Below are 24,029 nucleotides of genomic sequence, written 5' to 3' on the forward strand. Positions count from 1 at the left end.
CATTTTTCATTTCTCAAATAAATTCAGGAATGGCAGCGAATGAGATAATCATCCTCCCAATTATTTGATTGCATGCTTTTCGAACATACAAATATTTTATTTATAGTTGACAACTATGACTGGTTAGTCAACGGAACTGCTCAGACACGAGTGGAGACTTTTGTGGAAGAAACTCATTCATTTGATGAATATATTGAGGTGAGAGTTCACAACTTCAGACGTGTACTATAAGTGTACTCGAGATACTCCTTCCTGATGACTGTCATGTGCGATCTGATTGTACTTTCCAGCAAGTGGAAGAATTTCGTGACTTGTCAAGGAAGCTTGGCAACCTCCCAACAAAGGTTCACTTTCCAATGGTCCAATTGTATTGTGAGGATCTGAACCAGGGATTGTCTAAAAAAGCCAAAACATGTGCCGAAATACTTATCAGCAACATGAAAGCCAAACACACTGCGCAAAATTTACAGTGAGGCTGATTCTTACTCAAACATGTCTTTTCACGGTGAACGGGGCTGCTTGACTTTGCGTTTTGTTTCTCTTCAAAGGATCATCTCCGATTTTGAAACCATTCGAGAAACTGCTTTGAATGTACCAGAGACGACAGATGAAATGGCAACTATGATTGCATATATTGAGGAAACCAAATCAAAGGGCATTGCGCTTCTTCATGAAAGGATCAAGGTACACTTTTTAGATACATTTATTGCTTGCGTCTTAACGCACTTTTGTAATTGTTTTCAGATCACAAAATCGTTTTGACTCATTCGTTTCGATCTCTTTGTGTTTTTGCTCTTATGATCTGGCAGAAGGCTTACAGCAGACTGAGCTACCTTCTAGATGTTCACATATTTGAACCTGAAGACCTTGATCTGAATTCTACTGTCTTCATGTGGCCATTGAAAATGCTAGAAGTGTTTGAACTCAGCGATGAGGTAATGCTCCTGTTTGATCCAAAGTGTGTATTAACAGGTAGAGTGATAACTCCGCATATGAGTGCTTCAGCTCACGAACCTTTCGCCTCACGAACATTAAATTCGCGAGCTTATAGTCTTGACGAACTAGTTTTCGGCGGATGAACACCAAACTACACGGTCGAACAACGCCACGGTGGCTGGCACACTAGTTTTCGTCACCCCCTTTCTTTGAGTGCGGATGTGGTTTCTTATCGAGTGTAGTACTTCTCCTATTATGGGACAGAAAAAGACCACATCACAGGCTAGTGTTAAGCCGAAGAAGACACAAAATAAAATGACGGTCGAGAAGAAGAAGGATATCATCGAAAAACTTGAATGAGGTGTGCGTTTGTGTGACTTAGCATCCCAGTACCTGTACGCTAAGTCGACCATTGCTACAATCCTTAAAGGACAACCAACACATTTTTTTGTTTCCTTACTGACATCAGAAAAACTTTTATAGCATCTAAAATACCCAAAACATGCAGGCTGATATTTTTAGTCAAATGGAAAACACCAATAAAAATGACATAAAGTGTCCCAAAACTACTTCAAATGACCTCGGAGTTTCAGAAGGTCCCGCCTCCTTGTTCGAGACGTCACGCCAGGACGTCTTGCCTTGTTCTACAATCAAAACAATGGCTTCAGATACGGAGAAGATGCTTTCTTGTTACTCATTCAGTTATGAATATGATTCAAATCGTTCTGAAGAGGAAAGCATAAATGTTTGCAATCGATTGAAGAAGTCCTCCCGTATCGATTCGAGCCGTCAGAACTCCAATGTAGCGTCCCAGAAAATACATGTTTGAAAATACATGTTCAAATGTTACAATTTATGGACACAACTTGTCCGTAGGCGTCAGTTGTGAACAAGGAAGCTATTAAGGGTGCGTGTGTGGCTAAGGCTGTTTCTGTGTTGTCTAAGCAATGTACTTTTCTTTTCAAGTATGATCATGGAATGGGGATCTGTTTTTTTTTAGGTTTTCCAGGAGGCAAAGAGGAAAGGGGAGAAAGAGATGCTTGCGAAAAGAGAAAGGGTCACCGTTCATCTGGTCAAGCTGCAACGGAGAGTTGACGAGTTCCCTCACTGCTCTGAACTTGATATGATGCAGCAGGTACTGATAATCATTTGTCCATTTGTGATCACAGAAAAAATATAAGGAGTGTTACTCAATTCATTCAGTGGCTGACTGACGTGCAAAGATTTGTCCACTCCAGTGCCAGGGTTTTTGTCATTTTCACTCAAATTCCAGCACCCACAGAATATTGAGTTTTAGGATGACATAAACATTCAATACAGCGTTAGACACATTAGACTCTCTTCTTTTATCAGAAACAAATATTCAATTCCTAAATTATATGGGTCTGGAGTTATATGAGCTCGAAATGAGGGCGGCTATCCAAAATACAATGCAATACATACTTATTGGTTTATATATAATAATAATTCATTTCATTTATAAGCACCTTTCAAAACTATCAAGGACACTTTACAGTCACAGGATATTTTTTCTGTGGGTGAGCAGCGGCAGCCACACGCGCCAGCATTCATTCAACCCGGAAGTGCTTTAACAACAGCTGACGCTGGAACAAAGCGCTAACATGGAAAAAAAGGGAAATGCTGCCCCATTGTGGAAAAGAAAAAATAGTGCCACAGGCAATGGCTAGCGCTTTATCGGTACCCAAGTATGAAAAAAACAAAACCCGATCAAATTCGGGAATGGCGCTCTACGTCATATTTTCAATTCCTGAATGAATTTGTGAATGGCAGTGATTGAGTTAATAGATTTGTGAATGTGTAAATCTTGTTATTTGTTTTTTTTTGGACAGTATATGGCAGATATCAAAACAGTTCAGACCCTTCTCCAGGAAGCTGAGGAGTCCATTGAAGACATCCACAAAGATGAAACCTTTCATGAATGGGATCAGTCATTTTACCCAGAAGTCGAGATCATCAGACAGAATATTGAGCCATATCAAAAACTGTTTTCATTTATACTGAGGTGGCAACGCGCAGAGAGCAGGTTTGCTTTCAGTTCTATACATTTTGCGATGAAATTACAACAGTCCCATTGAAACCCTAAAATATCTTCTCTGTGAACAGTTGGATGGATGGTTCTTTCCTCGAACTGGATGGAGAAGGAATGGAAGTGAAAGTGGATGAGTTCTTCAGGGAGATCTTCAAAACCCTAAAGTATTTTCAGCAGAAAAAGAGTAAGAGTGAACTTGCTACTAAGAAAATATCTACTGGAACAACTAGACGACGACGTGGTGAAGAAGAGGCCAAAGCGGAGAGTCCTACAATTGTCTTGTGCTCCACTGTACTAGAGCAGGTCAAAGAGTTCAAGGTAGGGAATATTAACTCCCAAAGTGATCATATGGACAAGATTCCATTTTTGGTCATTGTAAATTAAACCATTGTGTTTCTGTTGTTAGGAACATACTCCTTTACTGACTGTCCTGTGTAATCCGGGCATCAGAGATCGCCACTGGCAGCAAATGTCAGAGATCGTTGGGTATGACCTCACTCCCGACACCGGTACAACACTGCGGAAAGTCCTCAAACAAAATTTACAGCCTTACTTGGAAGAATTTGAGTCAATCAGTGCTGCCGCAAGTAAAGTAGGTGTTCCTGCATTTTTACATTTCAGAGGTAAAAGTGTTAGGCCAACTACAAGTTTTATGCCTCCTTTTATTTGTGTGTTACAGGAGTTTTCTATGGAGAAAGCCATGAAAAACATGGTTTCTGTTTGGGATGGTATTTCTCTCCAGCATCAGCCTTACAGAGACACCGGTGTGTCTATCTTGACTGCTTTGGATGAAATTCAGGCAATGCTCGATGACCAGATTGTCAAAACTCAGACAATGAGGAACTCACCGTTTATAAAGCCCCTTGAAAACGAGATTAGGGTTAGTGTCTGAATTGATTTCCGTCACCGCATCATTGTGAATAACTTTTCCTAAAAATATTAATTTGTGTTTGTCGATTAGGTTTGGGAGGAGTGTCTTCTTCGTATCCAGGAAACCATTGATGAGTGGTTGAAAGTGCAGGCGCAATGGCTTTACCTTGAGCCCATATTCTGTTCTGCCGACATCATGCAGCAGATTCCCGAAGAGGGACGACTCTTCCAAATTGTTGACAAAAACTGGAAAGAGGTCATGAGGCACTGTGTTAAAGACTCAAAGGTAGCTGTGTATACGTACTAGACGGACATTTTTATGTTCTTGCTTGTCACTATTCCACAAGGGATTGCTCAAATATGATTCTGTTGGTTCTTTATTGTCATTGATTATCATTGTGTGAGATTATTAACTCATTCACAATGCTGGTCAGCACTCTGGTGATGTTTTTTTCCTTCCAAGAGGGGGCAGCATTTCCCTTTTTTCCATGTTAGCACTTTGTTCCAGCTTCAGCTGTTATTAAAGCACTATATAAACCAATATGTAATGTATTCCATTGTAGTTTCAAAAGCCGCCCTCATTTCAAGCTCATATAACTCCAGACCCATATAATTTAGGAATTAACTTTTTTTCGGATGAAAGAAGAGAGTCGAAGGTTTCTTATGCTGCATTGAATGTTTATGTCGTCCTAAACCTCAATATTCTGTGGGCTGTGGCATTTGAGTGAAAATGACAAAAACCCTTGCACTGGAGTGGACACATGTTTGCATGTCTGGCAGTGAATGAGTTGAAATGTCTTTAAACTAAATGAAGTATAGACATAAATACATTAAAAATAAATACATTGCTGTGGGTTCTGAAGAGGGCCAAGATGGATTTATAAATGTGTCTTCTAACAGCTTCTGGAGGCAACCTCAATGCCTGGTTTACTAGAGAAACTAATCGAGTCAAATGCCCATCTTGACACCATCATGAAAGGACTAAATGACTATCTGGAGAAAAAGCGTCTCTTCTTCCCAAGGTGAAAATGCAAATGATTTGAATCAATTTTCTATCAGTTGTCTAGTGTTTTTTTTTTGTTATTGACAAAGTAATCGTAAATATCATTGCCGATTTTGAATAATGATGGCATTACTGCTTGTTACCTAGGTTCTTCTTTTTGTCCAATGATGAAATGCTGGAAATTCTTTCTGAGACCAAAGATCCACTGCGTGTACAGCCCCATCTGAGGAAGTGCTTTGAGGGTATTGCCAAGCTCGACTTCTTACCAAATCTGGACATTCAGGTAAGCCTTCACAAAGCACTTGCTGCGTGGTACAAGCACTCTTGTCGATTGGTTTTCCTCGGATGCTGATTATTTTTCATTATAACTCAGGCCATGTACAGCAGTGAAGGGGAGCGAGTTGCTCTCATCGGCCTCATATCTACATCTGAGGCCCAAGGTGCAGTGGAGAAATGGCTGGTGCAAGTGGAAGACTTGATGCTTCGAAGTGTCAGAGATGTCGTGGATCGCTCTAGAACGGTGAGATGACATTTTAAGTGAAATAAACCATGGGTCAAAGCAATGTTCCTTCTAAATTTGCACTCACTGAGCATTCCTTGGACCACATTGTGCAACATCAGACATGTAACAGCGGCCAAACCAGTAACACACCTGTCCAAAAACTGCATCATAAAAATTATGTGATGTAATATGCTATGGCACAATTCAAATTACCTTCATGATAAAATATAATAGGATGGAGTGGATGGTTGTTTTCACAGGCCTATGCTGAAACCGAACGGAACCAATGGGTAAAGGAGTGGCCTGGTCAGGTGGTGATATGTACCTCACAAATGTTTTGGACATTAGAGGTCCACGAAGCCATCAGGGGAGGAACTGAAGTAAGGTTTTGTTATCCTTTGTATTTACAATACAGATTACTGAAGATGAATAAATACATTGTAAAAAAACAACTATGATGAAAGATTACATGTCTCACAACTGTCTTGAAAGCGCACGTTTCACCTTTTGTGATACCTCATGACATTATATTGAAAACGTGAACTTCAATAAAGATGATAATTCCGTCTTTGATGGCCTTAAAAGGGTGTGAAAAACTACTACCAGCAACTCCAGAGTCAGCTGGCCGACATTGTGGGACTCGTGAGAGGGAAACTACCCAAGCAAACACGGATTACATTGGGAGCACTGGTGACAATTGATGTCCATGCTAGGGACGTGGTTATGGAGTTAATTGAGCACGGTACTTTACGACACAAAGGACTTTTGCTGTTAGGTTGATGTATTAATTACTCTGTTACAAGAACATCCACGTTTATTTTTGCCTTTTTCAGGTGTTGCAAGTGAAAATGATTTTAGATGGCTAGCCCAGCTTCGTTACTACTGGAGCAACAACAATGTTCGAGTTCGCATTATAAACTGTGATGTGAAGTATGCCTATGAGTACCTGGGGAACTCTTTTCGTCTGGTCATTACCCCTCTGACTGACAGATGCTACAGAACTCTGGTATACATTACACAGCGATTAGACATAGTTATCTGTATTTTTTTAATCAATTTTGTGATTTCATGATGAATAACTGTAATACTTTAACAGATTGGGGCGTTTTACCTCCATTTGGGTGGGGCACCTGAGGGTCCGGCTGGAACTGGAAAGACAGAAACCACCAAGGATTTAGCTAAAGCGTTAGCTGTGCAATGCGTTGTCTTCAACTGTTCCGATGGACTGGATTATCTTGCTATGGGCAAAGTAACATCGTACCAAAAAAGAAAAAAGTCATAACCTTTTTTTCTGCATATAACAAATGTCTCTTTTTCAGTTTTTCAAAGGCTTGGCTTCTTCTGGAGCGTGGGCTTGCTTTGATGAATTCAATCGTATTGAGCTTGAGGTTTTGTCTGTAGTGGCCCAGCAAGTCCTTTGCATTCAGAGGGCAATTGAAATGGACTTGGAGTACTTTGACTTTGAAGGAACCATGCTGAAACTCAACCCCAACTGTTTTGTGTCCATCACAATGAATCCCGGTTACGCAGGGCGCTCCGAACTCCCTGACAACCTGAAGGTCTTATAACTTGATCAGTTACTCCATCTGGTTTCTTTTATCGCAATCTTTGTCTTTGAAAAATGTGTATTTGGACCTATCTATCTGAACATGATGGTGGCCTTTTATGTTCTTCAGGTGTTATTTCGAACAGTGACCATGATGGTCCCTAACTATGCTCTGATCGCAGAGATCTCCCTCTATTCTTACGGATTCCTCAATGCCAAGCCTCTTTCAGTCAAGATTGCAATGACTTACAGGCTCTGCTCAGAGCAGCTCTCCTCCCAGTTCCATTACGATTATGGCATGAGGGCTGTTAAAGCTGTCCTTGTGGCAGCAGGAAACCTCAAGCTAAAGTATCCAGACGAAAATGAGGACATACTGGTACTTGTGCTGAGCTTCATGCAGCCAATGATCTGTATTTTGTCCAAACTCCTTTGTTCTGTTCATTGACTATAGTTTTCTGTGTTAATGTTTAGCTTCTGAGGTCCATCAAAGATGTTAACGAACCAAAGTTTCTTTCTCATGATATTCCACTGTTCAACGGAATCACTAGTGATTTGTTCCCTGGTATTTCACTTCCTGAGGCTGACTATGAGGTACAATGGGCCAAAATCCTACTATCTATTGTCTCGTGCTAAATGGTACAATGTACACATTACGTGCTGTATATTACCGGTACATTTAATCATGTCTTTACCAGTTATTTTTGGAAGCTGCTCTCGAGTGCTGTGAAAAGCACAATGTACAGTCAACACAGATCTTCATTGAAAAGATGATCCAGACATATGAGATGATGATAGTCCGGCATGGGTATGTTACTTTTGGAAGTCACGATTGCTTCATTTGGATGTATTTTATTTGTTATTTTGGAGTAGGCTTGTATTCCCTGACAACTTCAATCAATGTGGCATTGCATTGTAATGATTCAGGTTCATGCTGGTGGGAGAGTCATTTTCTGGGAAGACCAAAGTGCTCCATGTCCTGGCTGACACACTAATTCTGATGAATGAAAAAGGCTACGGAGAGGAAGAAAAGGTCATTTTCAGGACCTTGAACCCGAAGGCGATCACCATGGGACAGCTTTTTGGACAGTTTGATCTTGTTTCTCATGAGGTTGGACCTCGGATCTACATTTTTTAATCTTTATATCATTTTATAGAGCTCTAATAGTCATTTTTTTCTTTTAGTGGACTGATGGTATTGTGGCAAACACGTTTCGTGAGTATGCATCGGCTGAAACGCCAGACCGTAAATGGGTAGTGTTTGACGGTCCCATTGATACATTGTGGATTGAAAGTATGAACACTGTGCTGGATGACAACAAAAAGGTATGTGCAGAATTTTGTAGATAATATAACATCTATTTGAGAGATCTTTATCGTGGTGGGTTATTTTCATCTTGATTGTTTGGATTGACATCACAGCTATGTCTGATGAGTGGAGAAATTATCCAGATGTCCAATCAGATGAGTCTAATTTTCGAAGCGATGGATCTGTCACAGGCCTCTGTAAGTTTGGAGTTCCTGAATTACTTGCAAATAAATGTGTTTCGAATAATGTCGTTCCTAATTAAACAATGTAAATTAGATTAGCACATAATTACAAGTCTAATGTAACGATGGCAAGCTTTTTGAAAAAAAAAAATGCACCTTTCACATGGCAGCCTGCAACAGTCAGTCGATGTGGTATGATCTATATGGAACCTTCTCAGTTGGGCTGGGAACCTTTAGTGCTCTCTTGGATGAACACACTTCCTGAGATTTTACAAAGTCCTCATCACAACAAACTGCTGCTCGAACTCTTTCATTGGCTCCTACCACCTGCCTTCAGGCTGGTGCGTAAAAGCTGCAGAGTAAGTATCATAGGACCACGTCGTTATCAAGATGTAAAATCCCCAAAAAGCCAAAGGAATTTTCACCAACTTAATAAACATGAATGTTGTCATGTCTTTGCCTTTTTTGTTGCCAGGAAGTTGTGCCCACAACCAACTGGAATGCATCTGTATCATTATGTAGACTGTTTGAGATGCTGCTCGTTGAACCCCTGGAGACAGAAACAAATGACAAAACTATTCGAACCTGGATATTGGTACAAATATTTATTATCTGTCCCAGTATTATTTATTTACTCGCAAAAACACCCTGAATGTCATTTTCGTCTACATTTTCTACATGACTTTTATGCACTAGTTATCTGTTTTTGGATTGCAGGCCGCTTTTTCCTTCTCACTGGTGTGGTCTGCGGGTGGGAGTTGTGATTCAAAAAGCAGGGAGATGTTTGATGAGTTCCTCAGGGATACAGTGGCTGGAAGAACGGCAGATCATCCAATTCCTGAAATTGTGGGCAAATGGGAGTGTCCGGTGGATGAGAAAGGCCTTGTGTATGACTATTTCTATGAGGTATCGCTGACTTTCACCAGGCACTTAAATCGCGACTTTATAATCACTGTTCAGTCAAATCCAACATCTTGTTCAGTTTAAAGGAAAAGGCAAATGGATTCACTGGAATGACGCCATCAAAAGTGTCAACCTTGGGGATAAAACCACCAAAGTGCAGGACATCATTGTTCCCACCATTGACTCAGTTCGCTACACCTTCCTAATGGACATTTGCATCACATATGGAATGTATGCCAGTCTGTTCACAGAAATACAAATGGGATGAATGTGTCCACTTATCGCCTTCTCTGCTCAGGCCTCTGATGTTGGCTGGCCCCACAGGCACTGGAAAGTCAGTGTATGTCATGGAGAAGTTGATGAACGGTTTGGACAAAGACCTCTTTTTACCCCTCTCAATCAATTTTTCTGCCCGCACCACTGCCAACCAAACACAGGTCAGGTTGAACCACTGATGAGCATGGGGGTTCTTCCAACTGTGACTGGCCTCATTCTTTACTGTTTGCGTTTACCAGAACATCATCATGGCCAAATTAGACAAGAGACGAAAAGGTGTGTTTGGCCCTCCGATGGGGAAAAAGTACCTCATCTTCATAGATGATGTGAATATGCCAGCGCTGGAACAGTTTGGCGCTCAGCCTCCTGTGGAGCTACTTCGACAGTTTATGGATCACAAGAAGTGGTATGGGCCATGGCCACTCCAACACCCAAATAAAAACTGTCAATTCAAGAGGATACAAAACATTGCTTGACTAATCCATATTTTCTTGCAGGTATGACCTGAAGGATACCTCAGGCATCAAATTAGTTGACATCCAAGTCATTACAGCCATGGGCCCTCCAGGTGGCGGTAGGAATGCTGTGACATCTCGCTTCCTTCGTCATTTCAACATATTTAGCATCAATTCTTTCAGTGATGAGACCATGGTTCGCATCTTCTCCATTATGGTGGCGTTCTATCTCAAGAACAATGAATTTCCGCCAGAATATTTTACGATTGGCAGTCAGACGGTAACAGCAACCATGGACGTGAGTTCTCCAGATAAGACCGATTCTTAAATTCATATTAACAAACACTGACCTTTCCCATAACTTGAGTTTTTCAAATGTATTTCAAAGGTCTATAAGCAAGCCATGGAAAATTTGCTTCCGACGCCAGCCAAGTCTCACTACACGTTTAATTTGCGTGACTTCTCACGTGTGATACAAGGTTGCCTGCTTGTGAAGAGCAAATCTCTGGAGAACAAACGCTCAATGATTCGGCTCTTTGTCCACGAGGTCTTCCGTGTCTTTTATGACCGTCTGGTGGATGACAAGGATCGAGCATGGTTCTATCAGCTGATGACCAAGATCCTCAAAGATCACTTCAATGAAGCATTTAATATGGTGTTTGATCACCTGAAACAAGGCAGTAAGGTACGTTGAGGCATAGTTTTTCTGGTTGTTAATTATTCTGATGTCAGTCAGGACAACTAATGCATTTTTAAGGCTTGTCCTTTCATGCTCCTTGAGATTACAATTTTTTATCCTTGAACACAATTTTAATTTGGTATCTTGTTTGTTAGTTGGTCGAGCAAGACATGCAGACTCTTCTGTTTGGCGATTACATGAATCCTGACCTTGAGGCCGATGAACGCTTGTATGCTGAGGTGCCTTCAGTAGAAAGCTTTGCTGAGGTGGTGGAGTCATGTCTTGTTGAATATAATCAGATGAACAAGAGCCGCATGTATCTCGTCATATTCCGGTAAGTCACAATTGCACCACACAGTCAATTATACTATGAGATTTACAGTCTATTGCAGTGGTTCTTTAACTGGGTTCGATCGAACCCTGGGGGTTCGATGAGTTGGTCTAAGGGGTTTGGTGGACAAACCTCTTACTCCAACAAGATTAAGAACCACTGGTCTATTGTATTAAAAACAACTGCCTTTGTTTTGTTTGTTTTAGTTGTCATTTTTCTTCAGGAAAACCTTGCTTCTGAAGAACGCACATATATATATTAGCACTAACACACATTGATGACTATCTACAAAATGTCGGTCTGTTGTAGTTATGTCCTGGAGCACCTGTCCCGTATAAGCCGTGTGTTGAAGCAGCCAGGAGGACATGCTCTCCTGGTCGGAGTTGGAGGCAGTGGACGCCAGTCCATCACTCGTTTGGCTACTTTCATCGCCCAGATGAGCCTTTTCCAGCCTGAGATCTCAAAGAGCTATGGCATGACTGAATGGAGAGATGACCTCAAGGTCAGCGTTGCACTTGTACTCTGCCAACATCACAAGCGTTCCAATATGTGGTCCCTTAGTCTGATGTAAGACATTTTAACATGACATTACAGAAGTTGCTCAAGGATGCAGGAGTGAAGGGTCAACGAATCGTATTTTTGCTTACTGATGCTCAAATCAAAGATGAAGCTTTTCTTGAAGATGTCAACAGTGTCCTGAACACAGGAGAGGTGCCCAATATGTTTGCTATGGATGAAAAACAAGATATCATTGAGGTAAGACATAGAAATTATGACTAGCATGGTGCACTTGCAAATTATTCTTTCAATTGAGTCAGAAAGCCTAACCTTAAAGGACAGGTATCCTGTTAGAGTTCAAAATATGAATCTGCACTGCATATAAGATGATCTCATTCTTTTACCATTTTCAGACAGTACGTCCGATTGCTCAAGCAAAGAATAAGAGTGTGGAGTTGAGCTCTTTAACTCTGTTCAACTACTTTGTGGCACGCTGCAAGCAAAACCTGCACATCGTCGTGGCTTTTAGTCCTATTGGTGAAGCCTTTAGAAATCGACTGCGCCAGTTTCCATCTCTGATCAACTGTTGCACCATTAATTGGTTTCAGGTATGAAAAATGCATCATCAATTTGAATTTTATTGTGGTATAAAAACGTGCACAAAAAGTTCTCAAAACCAAGACGTCTCAAAAACACTAGCATCTGACAACAGACATTGAATCTTGGGGGTCCTTAAATACATTACCCATGGTCATTGGCAGCAGGTGTGCATTCTGGAAGACAAACCTTCCACTGTCACCTGATAGAGAAACAAAAAACACAATCATGACAAAATAAGACAATTTAATAATTTGATATTTTATTAGCGAGATCTAAGTTCTGTAATATGTTGAGCCAAAGCACCTATTTTTGTCAGAAAAAAATGTTATGCTAAACCACCAAACAACAAAAGTATGTATACTGTACTGAAATAATGATTTATGTTTGAATGTAAAGGTGATGAATGGTATTTGCCGGGAACCATGGCTTATTCTTTTGTAACAATGGCAACAGTTTCATACACTGGTTGTTGGTACCTTTTGTCCAATTATTTGATATGCTTTCCACTATATGTTACTGGCATCTTTTGAATTGAAACCTTTTTTTGAACATAATTATCTGCACCTGAAACAGCCTTGGCCGGAGGAGGCTCTTGAGCGGGTGGCCAACTCTTTTCTGCAGCCACTGGAGATGAAAGATAATGAGAGGAAGGAGGTCATACCCATCTGCAAAACATTTCACACCTCTGCCAGTGAACTTTCAACGAGGTGTGACTCACTAAACAAAACTGCAAGTAAGGATACATACATGATATTTTGCTTCCACTTTTGTTCTCTTTGCAGATTCCTCATTGAGCTAGGTCGCCATAATTACGTAACACCCACTTCCTATTTGGAGCTCATGGCAGCTTTCAGTCAGCTCCTCACAAAGAAAAGAGACGCTGTCATGAAGGCAAAGAGGAGATATACCAATGGTCTTGAAAAATTAGCCTTTGCTGAATCTCAGGTATACAGTTGATTACAATTTGATTTGATTCTTAGTATCTTGTATCTGTTCATTGGATGTATGTAATCATTTTTTTAATGCAGAGATAAGGAAAAAAGTTCAAAAGTTCAAGTTAAAGGACAACCGACACCATTTTTTTGTTTTCTAACTGACATCAGAAAAAGTTTTTAAAAAATGAGTAAAAGTGTCTCAAAACTACTTCAAAATGACCTCAGAAAGTTTCTGTTTCAGAAGGTCCCGCCCCCTTGTTCATGATGTCACACCAGGACGTCTTGCCTTGCTCGAGAATCAAAACAATGGCTTCAGATTCGGAGAAGATGCTTTCTTGTTACTCATCCAGTTATGAAATTCATTTAAATAGTTCTGAAGAGGAAAGCATAAATGTTTGCAATCTATTAAAAAAGTCCTTCCGTCTCATATTGAGGCGTCTGGACTCCAATGTAGTGCCCAGAAAATGCACAAGATGGCGCCATAGCTCCGTTGAAAAGGGGCTGATTTGTCTGCTGGGAATTTGTGTCAACTAGTATCAAATAGTTGTCTTGGTGCGACACACAACGATTCACCATCGCGTTTTTATGTTTTTTCCTTCTAATTTCATCATCAACACGGATCAACACGAAGTTTCCAGACCGAACACGGTACCTAAAATGCATTGTGTGACGCTTTCTCAGTCAGGGGTGTTCCAGACGTGACGTCATGTCAGGCATTGTCATCAACTCGAAAACAAGACTTCCTGAATATTCAGCGCGCGTATTAAAACGTAAAATAAGCTATATGCCGTGGAATCTTTGTAAAATATGCTGAGTAGAAGTCATTTGAAGTGATTTTACAAATTATGGACACATCTTGTCCGGAGGTGTCGGTTGTCCTTTAAATGTCAAGTTACATTGTCAATGAATTGAATTGTGACATCGTGATTCAATGTGACTTGTTCAAAGACATTTTTCACAAATAAATAACAAAACAGGGACTTTTTTACTTAAATTCCTGGGAAATCACTCTTGACTCAACAATCGGCTTCCTATGATTCCTCCCCTTTATCTCTGTGTCCGTCAAGGTCGGTGAGATGAAACTGGAGCTGGTTGACTTGCAGCCCAAACTAGAACAGGCACAGATAGAAAATGAAAAAATGATGAAGGTAGGGACATTGAGCAGCAACAAATCAAAATTACAGGTTACAATCTGAAAAACAAAATGTGTGTACCGTGATGACCCATAGGTGATCGCAGTGGAATCTGTGGAAGTGGAAGCGACAAGTAAACTTGTAAGCGTTGAAGAGGAAGCCACAGCTATTCAAGCTGCCGAGGCTCAAGCTCTGAAGGATGAGTGTGACAGTGAATTGGCAGAGGCCATTCCTGCCCTGGAGGAAGCAACTTCAGCTTTGAATACCTTAAAGGTGATAATGCTCCTAATTAATCCAACCATAGCCTTGGATAAGACCTTTTTGTTGATCTTCACTTATCTTCTTGATTTCAGCCTGCTGACATTACTGTTGTAAAATCCATGAAAAACCCTCCCGCTGGAGTAAAGCTGGTGATGTCAGCTGTGTGTGTAATGAAAGGATTGGCTCCAGATAAAGTGGCAGATCCTGGTGGATCTGGGAAAAAGGTCCTTTTTAAAAAAATAGCATTCATTCATATACATAAATAAACAATAAATAAAGACAGCATTTTCATTGAAAAAAACATTGGTGAGAAACCATGACATCCGTTTTAACATTACCTCTTCATATTTTCTAGATTTTGGACTACTGGGGTCCAAGTAAGAAGCTATTAGGTGACATGAACTTTTTAAAGGATCTAAAAGAATACGACAAAGACAATATTCCTGTGAGTGTCTCAACTGTAAATCGTGAATCTCCATGCCTCAGAAAGAAAACTTGAATTTTCCTTTCCCCTCTCTTAATAACAGGAGGAATCTATGCAAAAAATCCGTGCAACCTACATGACTAATCCCGACTTCAGCCCCGCTAAGGTGGCAAAAGCCTCCTCAGCAGCAGAGGGCCTTTGCAAGTGGATTAAAGCAATGGAGTCCTATGACAGGGTGGTGAAGGTATGACTTCCCTTTCATTTCTCTTTTGATCTTCAAAATAAAACGCATTTCTACCTCCAGGCGTACTCACATCTGTGCATTTAGATCGTGGCTCCCAAAAAGGCCAAACAAGCAGAGGCTCAGGCGACCCTGGCTGCCGCAATGGCTACGCTATCAGAGAAGCGAGCTCAACTCAAGGAGGTTATGGACCGCTTAGCTGACCTCGAAAGAATATCTCAGGAGAAGACGGAGGAGAAAGCCAAGCTCGAAGCCCAGAGGGATCTGTGTCAACAGAAGTTGGAGAGAGCTGAAAAACTCATCGGTGGTCTGGGTGGAGAAAAGACAAGGTGACGGATGGCCCAGCATTTCTTTTTATGAGAAGAATGCTGTGCTATATAAATTAGGATGTAATGTATTACAAATAAACCAAGACCAAATAAACATTGTTTTCCTCAGATGGTCCAAGGCTGCCGAAGATCTGCAGAACACATACGACAACCTTACCGGGGATGTCCTTATCTCTGCTGGTGTCATGGCCTACCTGGGTGCTTTCACCGCGAGCTTCAGACAGGAATGCACGGGCCAATGGATTAAATTGTGTCAAGTAATTTCTTCATTGACACACAGGGTCTTTTCCTGTGTGAGCCGTCACATGTGTGTATGTTGTCCTCATCATTTTATTTCTCTAGTCTAAGAGCATTCCATCGTCAGATGACTTCTCCCTCAGCAAAACCTTGGGAGATCCCATCAAGATTAGGGCGTGGAATATCGCCGGCCTTCCCACCGACTCTTTCTCGATCGACAATGGTGTCATTACCAGTAATTCACGCCGATGGTGAGACGTTTGATGTGATTTATTGGAAAGCAGCTCTGGGGAAAAAAAAGAGTACAAATGTCATCTCTGCCAGTGGTGCAGATTGCGCTCATAGCTTCCTGCTCTTTCAGGCCTCTGATGATTGACCCCCAGGGTCAGGCCAACAAGTGGGTGAAGAATTCGGAGAAAGACAACAACTTGAACATTATCAAATTAACGGACGATGATTACATGAGAACTTTGGAAAACTGTATTCAGTTTGGAAGCCCCTTGCTGCTCGAAAATGTAGGGGAAGAGTTGGATCCCTCCCTGGAACCCCTTCTCCTCAAACAAACCTTCAAACAAGGTGCCAAAATTGTGGCAGAGGTGATAAATGGTCACTTGGGATTGAAATGGATGTAAAGACGAGAACTGCTGTCACGCTTGTTCCACATAGGTGGTGTGGAGTGTATAAAACTGGGGGAGAGTGTGATTGAGTACTCGCCCGAATTCCGCTTCTACATTACTACAAAGCTGAGGAACCCGCATTATCTACCGGAACTGGCTACCAAGGTGTCGTTGCTCAATTTCATGATCACCCCGGAGGGCCTTGAGGACCAGCTTCTAGGGATCGTGGTCGCCAAAGAGAGGCACTTGACATTTTACTTAGCCTTCATTCAAATGCTCGGGTCTTTTCATTTAAGCTGTCTTCTGCTTCAACCACTTTGCAGGCCAGAGCTTGAAGAAGAGAGAAACGCCCTCATCTTGCAATCGGCTGCGAATAACAGACAATTGAAGGAAACTGAGGACAAGATCCTCGAGACTCTTTCGTCTTCGGAAGGAAATATTTTGGAGGATGAGAGTGCCATTCAGGTCCTGGACTCTGCAAAGATCATGTCCAATGAAATTACCAAGAAACAAAAGGCATGTACTTTGCTCAACCTACGCTATCTGCACGACTGATGCAAATGATTTTTTTCTGTGACTGCAATGTGTCAATGAATTTTCCAGATTGCAGAGGAGACTGAGATCATGATCGCCGAGTCTCGTGAGTGTTACAGAGCTATTGCCAAGCACTCATCTGTCCTGTTCTTCACCATTGCTGACCTGACCAACATCGACCCAATGTATCAGTACTCTCTCAGCTGGTTTGTCAACCTCTACATAAACTCAATCCAAGACAGGTAAGTGACACATCCTTTGTTTCCTTTGTTTGTACAACAAGTGTGCAATTATGCAGATGTCCTTGAGTGCCTCAAAGTGTCTAGTGCTGGACTTATATATATTAGTGACAGTGGTTCAAGTGACTAATGAGCTGGAGCTACAATGATTGGAATGGGATGCTGTTCCACAGGGTTGTGCAATATTGCAAAAAGCCACTGTGTAGTTAGATTTGGGTTACTGTTCAGAGAGTTAATGGCGAGAGGGAAGAAATCTTTTAAGTGTCCGCTGGATTTGGTCCGCATGGATCGGTAGCGCCTACCTACTAGAAAAGGTGGTGGGAAGGATCCAGTAGGATTCGCCATGCCCTTCTTATGGTCCTGCCTCTGCGTACCTTTGAAGTTATGCAGATTTGAGAAGGCCCTTTGTCAATGTTCTGCACCTGGAGCGCACTTTACTAAGAAGCCTCTTATTTACTTTGTTTTTACAGTAAAAAGTCCAAGATCCTGGAAAAGAGGGTCATGTACCTGATTGATTACTTCACCTATAACTTGTTTTGCAATGTCTGCCGTTCTCTGTTTGAGAAGGACAAACTTCTCTTCTCCTTCATCCTCTGCTGCAATCTGCTTCTGTGAGTGTCACAAACCATTTAGGCATGACAATCTACTCACCCCGATGGCTCCTTCGCCTGCCGCAAATAAAACAAATTCTGACATTTCCATCAGGTCCAAGGGTGAGATTGAGTACTCTGACTTGATCTTCTTGATGACGGGAGGCGTGGGCCTGCAGAATACTCTTGCTAATCCTGACCCTAGCTGGCTTCAAGACAAGAGCTGGGATGAGATATGTCGAGCCAATGAGCTTCCTGGCTTGAACGGAGTCAAGTGAGAAAATGATTCAAAGGTTCATGTAATTGTTCTCAACTCAATGAAGCGAGATCATGACTAAACCTTTTTAAAAATGGCGACCCCTTCGTTGTGTTTCCTCCACAGAGACACTTTTATTTCAGGCCCGGAACTTTTCAAGCCTATCTTTGAAAGCAAAGATCCTAGCAGCGTTCCTTTGCCCTCACCCTGGGATGATCAACTCACCGATTTGCAAAAGATGATCATTGTCCGCTGCCTCAGACCTGATAAGATTGTGCCAGCTGTGAACAGATATGTGGTCACTAAGCTGGGGAAAAATTTTGTTCAACCCCCTCCCTTTGACCTTAGCAAGAGCTACATGGACTCCAACGCGACCATCCCGCTGGTGTTTGTGCTTTCTCCCGGCGCTGATCCCATGGCGAGTAGGTTCTGCAGTTTACTTCTCAAACTTCATGCAGCACTGCCGCTCAAGTATTCATGACAGATTCACGCTTCACAGGCTTACTCAAGTTTGCAGCTGACAAGGACATGGCAGGGAACAATTTCCAGTCCATTTCTCTTGGGCAGGGCCAAGGTCCCATCGCTTCCAAAATGATCTCCACAGCCATGCAGAACGGGACATGGGTGTGTTTGCAAAATTGTCATCTGGCTGTCTCCTGGATGTCCACCCTGGAGAAGATCTGCGAGGACTTTAGTCCTGACACGTGCCACGAAGACTTCCGACTCTGGCTCACAAGCTACCCTTCGCCCAAGGTAAAGTGCAAGGTGATGTTGGTCAGGCTGAGCTGCAGTTTGGCTGCACTGTTTCGGACCCTAAATCCGCCTCATCTGTGAACCCAGTTTCCAGTGACTCTTCTTCAGAATGGAGTAAAAATGACAAATGAGCCACCGACAGGACTGCGACTAAACATCCTGCAATCCTACATGTCAGATCCTGTTTGTGACCAAAACTTCTTCAATAATTGCACCAATAAAGAACTGGTGAGCTCGACCTGTCGATTCAATTAAAAGGCCACGCATGCGGGTTCTTTTTATGACACTCGTTCAACTGCATTGGCTTTTAGGTCTGGGAAAAGCTCCTGTATGGTCTGTGCTTCTTTCATGCACTCGTTCAGGAGAGAAGGAAGTTTGGACCACTCGGCTGGAACATTCCTTACGGCTTCAATGAGACCGACCTTCACATCAGCATTCGACAACTCCAGGTCACCATTTGTACTCTCCAAATCGCTCCCCTCACACATGCATCCTAAGGCTTACCCTGTTTCTTCCGTAGTTGTTCATCAATCAATATGATGAGGTGCCCTTCGAGGCCATAACTTACCTGACTGGGGAGTGCAATTACGGAGGGCGCGTCACCGACAACTGGGATCGCCGACTCCTGAACACCATGTTGGCTGACTTCTACAACAGGGATGTTGTGGAGAAACCTTCTTTTCCTTTCTCACCAAGTGGTGACTATATTACCCCTCCTAAGTCTTCCTATGATGACTACCTGCGATTTATCAAGGTAACGCATTACATAGTCCGCGTTGTCGTTCTTGGCTTGCAAGACTGTCAAAGCGTAACCATACATTTGCGCCGTACCAGGAGCTTCCAGTCAGCCAGCATCCAGAAATATTTGGGATGCATGAAAATGTGGACATTTCAAAGGACCTGCAGCAGACCAGGCTGTTGTTTGATTCGCTGCTTCTAACCCAGGGACGGGGCTCAAAGGGAGGAGGCAGCTCTGGGAGTGACAATGCCCTCTATGAAATAGCCAACGACATCCTCACTAAGGTACCATAGAATACACCTTTTCATTTGGCCATCTGCAAGAGCATCTGCATCTTGGTTTTTCATACGTTTCACAAGTAATATTAGCATGTATTTAATCCCATCAGCTTCCAAATAATTTTGACATCGAGGTCTCCCTCAATAAGTACCCAGTGATGTACAAGGAGAGTATGAACACTGTGCTCGTCCAGGAAATGGAGCGGTACAACACGTATGGGCAAACACTCGATATAGAATTTGATGTCAGGTAAACCACCTCATCTGACCTTGGTTTTCCTTTGCAGGCTTTGTAGCACCATCCGTGTAAGCCTTCAGAACCTGCTAAAGGCCCTCAAGGGTTTAGTGGTGATGGATGCAGAGCTGGAGGGAATCGCAAATAGTTTGGGAGTGGGCAAGGTACCAGAGCAGTGGGCCAAACGCTCCTACCCCAGCCTCAAGCCCCTGGGCAGCTACATTAATGACTTTCTCGCAAGGCTCAAGTTTTTGCAGGTCAGCCACATTTGTCTCGACATGAGTCTGTCATGTCCGATTTGGTTTTCACATGAATCCCGTGTGCTCATAGGACTGGTTTGACTCTGGTAAGCCCAGTGTGTTCTGGTTGTCGGGATTCTTCTTCACCCAGGCCTTCCTTACGGGAGCAACGCAGAACTACGCCAGGAAATACAATGTTCCAATTGACCTGTTGGGATTTGACTTTGAGGTCAACACACACCTTTTTTTCTTTCCTCAACACAACCTAACACTCAGTTACAATCTCAAATGCTCATAATGGACTTTTTCCAGCCGTTTTATGTGTAATGCTGTGATTTGATCCTCCAGGTTCTACCGCTTGATCAGTCAGACACGCCTCCAGAAGATGGTGTCTACATTTATGGATTGTTTCTTGATGGAGCCCGATGGGATAAAGAAAGGTAGAAGGGACCGCAGAAGGGCCTTTTACAGTCATGATAATTACTTAAGTGCAGGCGGACCGCTTGAATACCAACATAAATAACGAAATTGTGTCCTTTGTATCTTCAGTGGTGTTTTAGTAGAACAATTTCCCAAAATCCTGTTTGACACCGTGCCCATTATCTGGATAAAACCCAGTAAGTATGCATTTGGATGCGTTTTGTGCACTCAACTACAGTGATACCTCGGTTTACGAACCCCTTGGTTTACGAACTTTTCGGTTGACGAACGTTAAATTTATGACAATTTTACCTTGGCATACAAACTATTTTTCAGGATACACACGGAGCTGCCACAATGAGTGATGTATCGTTCGCGAACGAGCCCGTTCTCCTAAAAGAAAATGGCAGACTGTTTGTTTTTGTCCTCTATTCCCCAGCCCCAGTCATCGGTTAAAGCCACGTGATTGGTCAAGAACACAGCAGTGAGGGAGGTGGTTTAAACATTAAAGAGACAGTCAGACGACAGAGAGAGAGTGACAACATGAATAGAAAACAGTGAAATTTGGACTTGTTCCAACTTTGATAGTTCAAAGGCAGAGTATAGACTGCAAGGTTAAAATTCCCATCAATTAGGCTCCACAAATAACCCGCAATAGCCATCAGTTCAATTTGAAATGAAAAGACAAGCAAGGGAACCAGCTATTAATGATGTTTCTCATGTGTCTGCTTGCATCTGTTGCAATATCACAACTTTCAAGATGTACAACTCAGAGCTCCTTGTGACACTTTATGCAAAATCAACGACCATCACAAAGATAAATAAAATGACTTTAATGTCCAGTACAGTTTATTTCTTTAATTATAATACCTTAGCACATGTATTATACAAAAAATAAGGTATATTTTGTGTAGTTTTAAGGCTTAGAAAATTAGAAAGTAGAAAAATATGAACGGATTATTCTCATTTTAATGGTTTCCTATGGGAAATTAATTTTTGGGATACACACTTTTCACCTTACACACTCTGTCTGGGAACCAATTAAGATCGTATGCCAAGGTATCACTGTAAATACTTTTTTTTCTCACTCTGTCTCTCTATAATTCTTACTTTGAGTCCAGGTCGACATTATTTAATAACTCTCGAATAGATGGTCCTGGAAATTCAGAATTTCTCTATCCATCCATTTTCCAGACCGCTTAATGCTCATTAGCTTCACCATTCGAAGCCCACATTTCTCCATTGTGAAACAAATCAAGGTTGTCTTATCTCATTTGCTTTTCGTTCTCTTCCATGCAGCAAGAGACATCCCAGATGAGTCTGACAGTCGCTACGTTTCTCCTCTGTACAAGACCAGCGAAAGGAGAGGCACACTCTCGACAACAGGACATTCTACCAATTTTGTCACCCCGATGTTGTTGCCCACCGCCAAGCGCCCTCAACACTGGATCAAGCGCGGCGTGGCGCTACTCTGCCAGCTTGATGATTGAGTGTTACAGGCCAATTTGGATTATTTGTTTTAATCATGAAAAGGACACAACAGAGTATGTGTATATAATTTGGCTTTGGTTTCGTATAGGGGTTGATTCGCATCATATATTGTTCTTATGTGTAACAACGCGTGCAGACAGATAATGTAACAATACAGTACTTACAAAGAATACATTATTTATCCTTTGCAAGAACTAATGTTACTGTGGCTTGCTGTGACCCTTGTCATTGTATGTTTATCATGTCTGTGTTCAACTTCCCCAAGGCATACACACTCATCATAATGAGCGAACGATTTAATTCTTTACGTTCTATTTTTTTAGTTTAATTGTATGTTTTAATGAGATACAATACGGTATTGTATGTATTATACTATGTATGCATTGTACTGTGTAAAATGTTTATTTTTTTTTTAAATACTGTCACTTTCATTTCCTTTAATTTTAAGGTTGAAGGATGAGTTGAGTTGTAATGTGAGTGTTCTGAGTTACAAACACTACAGTACATGCTCAGGTTTTTTTTCAGCAAGAGTGGGCAAAGTAATCCATCAGAACGTTGCTCTTTTGTCAGATAAGGTGAGCTGCAGGCACTGGGATCTCTGAAGTTAGCCTCCATTTCGGCAGGCAACTTTGTCATTTCATCGAGTTCACTGGTGCTCACAATTTAAGCATGGGAGCTACTTTTGAAATGACCAAGTGAAAATGTCAAACCCCATTCGATTTATTGAGAAAGATAGGGGTTTCTTGCAACGTATGTTGATGTATAACCGCATTTGTTGTACAACACAACATAATTGTGGACATTTTTTGTCATTACCTGAGTTCACTCTGAAAACTGGCAGACGAACGCACTTTGAAAATGTCACCGTCTGAAAGTCATAGTTTTTCTTCTTACTTGGTCCAGCTCCCCCACTCATTTTATACCCTATCTTACGTTTAATAAGCAGCTCCCCCACTCATTTTATATCCTATCTTACGTTTAATAAGGAAACGAGCGAAAAATTAGGATGTAACTCACGACTTGCTTGTTGATGTGTCGTTCGCGAACGAATCGGCTGTCAGAGCCGGTTCTGAAAAGTGAGCTCAAAGTGATGTGTCGTTCGCGAACGAGACGGTTCTTAGAGCAGGATATCTGAAGTGAACGAAGAGAGCCGGGTCCTAAGAAGCAGCCGGAAATGCCGACTGTTGTTCCCTCTATTCCCCACCCCGTCTTCGGTTAAAGCCGCACGTGATTGGTCAAGATCTGTGGTAGACGAGGAGGGGAGAATTAGAGACACGCAGCAGTGAGAAGAAGGGGGCGGGGGTAGAGAAAAAGAAGCAGACTGAGTAGCACAGGAAAGGGAGACGGCAGAGCTTGATAGCACTACAAAGAATAAAACAAAAGTGGGTCAAACGATTGCAAGTGATTTTCAGCCATTTTCAATTGTAGATGACAAAGGATTCAGAAAATATACTCATGCTCTCAACCCAATCTATGCAATCGTGCTGGCTTTAGTTAGAAGGCATGTACGGCCGATTCAAACCAATCTAATTTTTTAAATGCATGTTGACAGCATACCTGTCAACCTGCTAGACACTATGACATTACTAATGGCTCAATGTTTTCCTTACTGAGAAAAAAAGCATACACCTGTGTAATATTTAATTGCGCAAATTTATTAACCAAATTTCACATGCAAACAAATACTTTTAACAAGTTATAATATATTTCTAGCAATAATTAAGTATGTTCTTTGTTGTAGAGCACTGAGGCTTTTTTTTGTTGCTGTGGACAAATGGTCCACAGCAAAAAAATAATAATTTGAATTTGTGTTTTTAAGATGTATAATGTTTATTAAAATAGGAATGATATTACGGCGAAAAAAAAACCGTAAAATGTTTAATTTAACTGATTTCAAATTAGAATTCCACTTCACCGGACCCTGTCTTCTCCGAACATTTG

At 41.7% G+C, this 24,029-nt stretch overlaps 1 protein-coding gene across 1 annotated transcript in view; it reads left to right on the forward strand.

The window, feature by feature from the left end:
- The window catches only part of dnah12 (dynein, axonemal, heavy chain 12), a 30,451-nt gene extending 6,618 nt beyond the window's left edge, over positions 1-23,833 (forward strand). The window contains exons 9-72 of the mRNA XM_088996425.1: positions 107-198; positions 291-469; positions 549-684; positions 810-935; positions 1,937-2,071; positions 2,787-2,980; positions 3,061-3,304; positions 3,393-3,578; positions 3,666-3,866; positions 3,948-4,142; positions 4,757-4,878; positions 5,007-5,142; positions 5,233-5,379; positions 5,622-5,741; positions 5,947-6,103; positions 6,195-6,367; positions 6,458-6,610; positions 6,681-6,920; positions 7,038-7,283; positions 7,379-7,498; positions 7,603-7,712; positions 7,832-8,015; positions 8,090-8,230; positions 8,327-8,410; positions 8,566-8,754; positions 8,871-8,990; positions 9,113-9,301; positions 9,378-9,529; positions 9,597-9,735; positions 9,814-9,980; positions 10,072-10,327; positions 10,418-10,714; positions 10,864-11,042; positions 11,349-11,541; positions 11,634-11,795; positions 11,951-12,145; positions 12,711-12,844; positions 12,920-13,082; positions 14,140-14,220; positions 14,302-14,478; positions 14,559-14,690; positions 14,822-14,911; positions 14,994-15,134; positions 15,219-15,460; positions 15,570-15,717; positions 15,803-15,948; positions 16,059-16,273; positions 16,364-16,556; positions 16,638-16,830; positions 16,918-17,090; positions 17,558-17,698; positions 17,793-17,951; positions 18,060-18,355; positions 18,433-18,686; positions 18,774-18,914; positions 18,998-19,135; positions 19,207-19,440; positions 19,521-19,709; positions 19,814-19,917; positions 19,991-20,195; positions 20,269-20,406; positions 20,526-20,617; positions 20,727-20,794; positions 21,897-23,833. Coding sequence (XP_088852551.1) covers positions 107-198; positions 291-469; positions 549-684; positions 810-935; positions 1,937-2,071; positions 2,787-2,980; positions 3,061-3,304; positions 3,393-3,578; positions 3,666-3,866; positions 3,948-4,142; positions 4,757-4,878; positions 5,007-5,142; positions 5,233-5,379; positions 5,622-5,741; positions 5,947-6,103; positions 6,195-6,367; positions 6,458-6,610; positions 6,681-6,920; positions 7,038-7,283; positions 7,379-7,498; positions 7,603-7,712; positions 7,832-8,015; positions 8,090-8,230; positions 8,327-8,410; positions 8,566-8,754; positions 8,871-8,990; positions 9,113-9,301; positions 9,378-9,529; positions 9,597-9,735; positions 9,814-9,980; positions 10,072-10,327; positions 10,418-10,714; positions 10,864-11,042; positions 11,349-11,541; positions 11,634-11,795; positions 11,951-12,145; positions 12,711-12,844; positions 12,920-13,082; positions 14,140-14,220; positions 14,302-14,478; positions 14,559-14,690; positions 14,822-14,911; positions 14,994-15,134; positions 15,219-15,460; positions 15,570-15,717; positions 15,803-15,948; positions 16,059-16,273; positions 16,364-16,556; positions 16,638-16,830; positions 16,918-17,090; positions 17,558-17,698; positions 17,793-17,951; positions 18,060-18,355; positions 18,433-18,686; positions 18,774-18,914; positions 18,998-19,135; positions 19,207-19,440; positions 19,521-19,709; positions 19,814-19,917; positions 19,991-20,195; positions 20,269-20,406; positions 20,526-20,617; positions 20,727-20,794; positions 21,897-22,087 — 10,637 coding nt within the window. The 3' untranslated portion in view covers positions 22,088-23,833. The remainder of the gene's footprint in view (positions 1-106; positions 199-290; positions 470-548; positions 685-809; positions 936-1,936; positions 2,072-2,786; positions 2,981-3,060; positions 3,305-3,392; positions 3,579-3,665; positions 3,867-3,947; positions 4,143-4,756; positions 4,879-5,006; positions 5,143-5,232; positions 5,380-5,621; positions 5,742-5,946; positions 6,104-6,194; positions 6,368-6,457; positions 6,611-6,680; positions 6,921-7,037; positions 7,284-7,378; positions 7,499-7,602; positions 7,713-7,831; positions 8,016-8,089; positions 8,231-8,326; positions 8,411-8,565; positions 8,755-8,870; positions 8,991-9,112; positions 9,302-9,377; positions 9,530-9,596; positions 9,736-9,813; positions 9,981-10,071; positions 10,328-10,417; positions 10,715-10,863; positions 11,043-11,348; positions 11,542-11,633; positions 11,796-11,950; positions 12,146-12,710; positions 12,845-12,919; positions 13,083-14,139; positions 14,221-14,301; positions 14,479-14,558; positions 14,691-14,821; positions 14,912-14,993; positions 15,135-15,218; positions 15,461-15,569; positions 15,718-15,802; positions 15,949-16,058; positions 16,274-16,363; positions 16,557-16,637; positions 16,831-16,917; positions 17,091-17,557; positions 17,699-17,792; positions 17,952-18,059; positions 18,356-18,432; positions 18,687-18,773; positions 18,915-18,997; positions 19,136-19,206; positions 19,441-19,520; positions 19,710-19,813; positions 19,918-19,990; positions 20,196-20,268; positions 20,407-20,525; positions 20,618-20,726; positions 20,795-21,896) is intronic.
- The last annotated feature ends 196 nt before the right edge of the window (positions 23,834-24,029 follow it).

This window comes from Hippocampus bargibanti, linkage group LG01 (assembly GCF_051943395.1).
Source record: "Hippocampus bargibanti isolate YZ-2025 linkage group LG01, ASM5194339v1, whole genome shotgun sequence".
NCBI classification, from domain to species: domain Eukaryota; kingdom Metazoa; phylum Chordata; class Actinopteri; order Syngnathiformes; family Syngnathidae; genus Hippocampus; species Hippocampus bargibanti.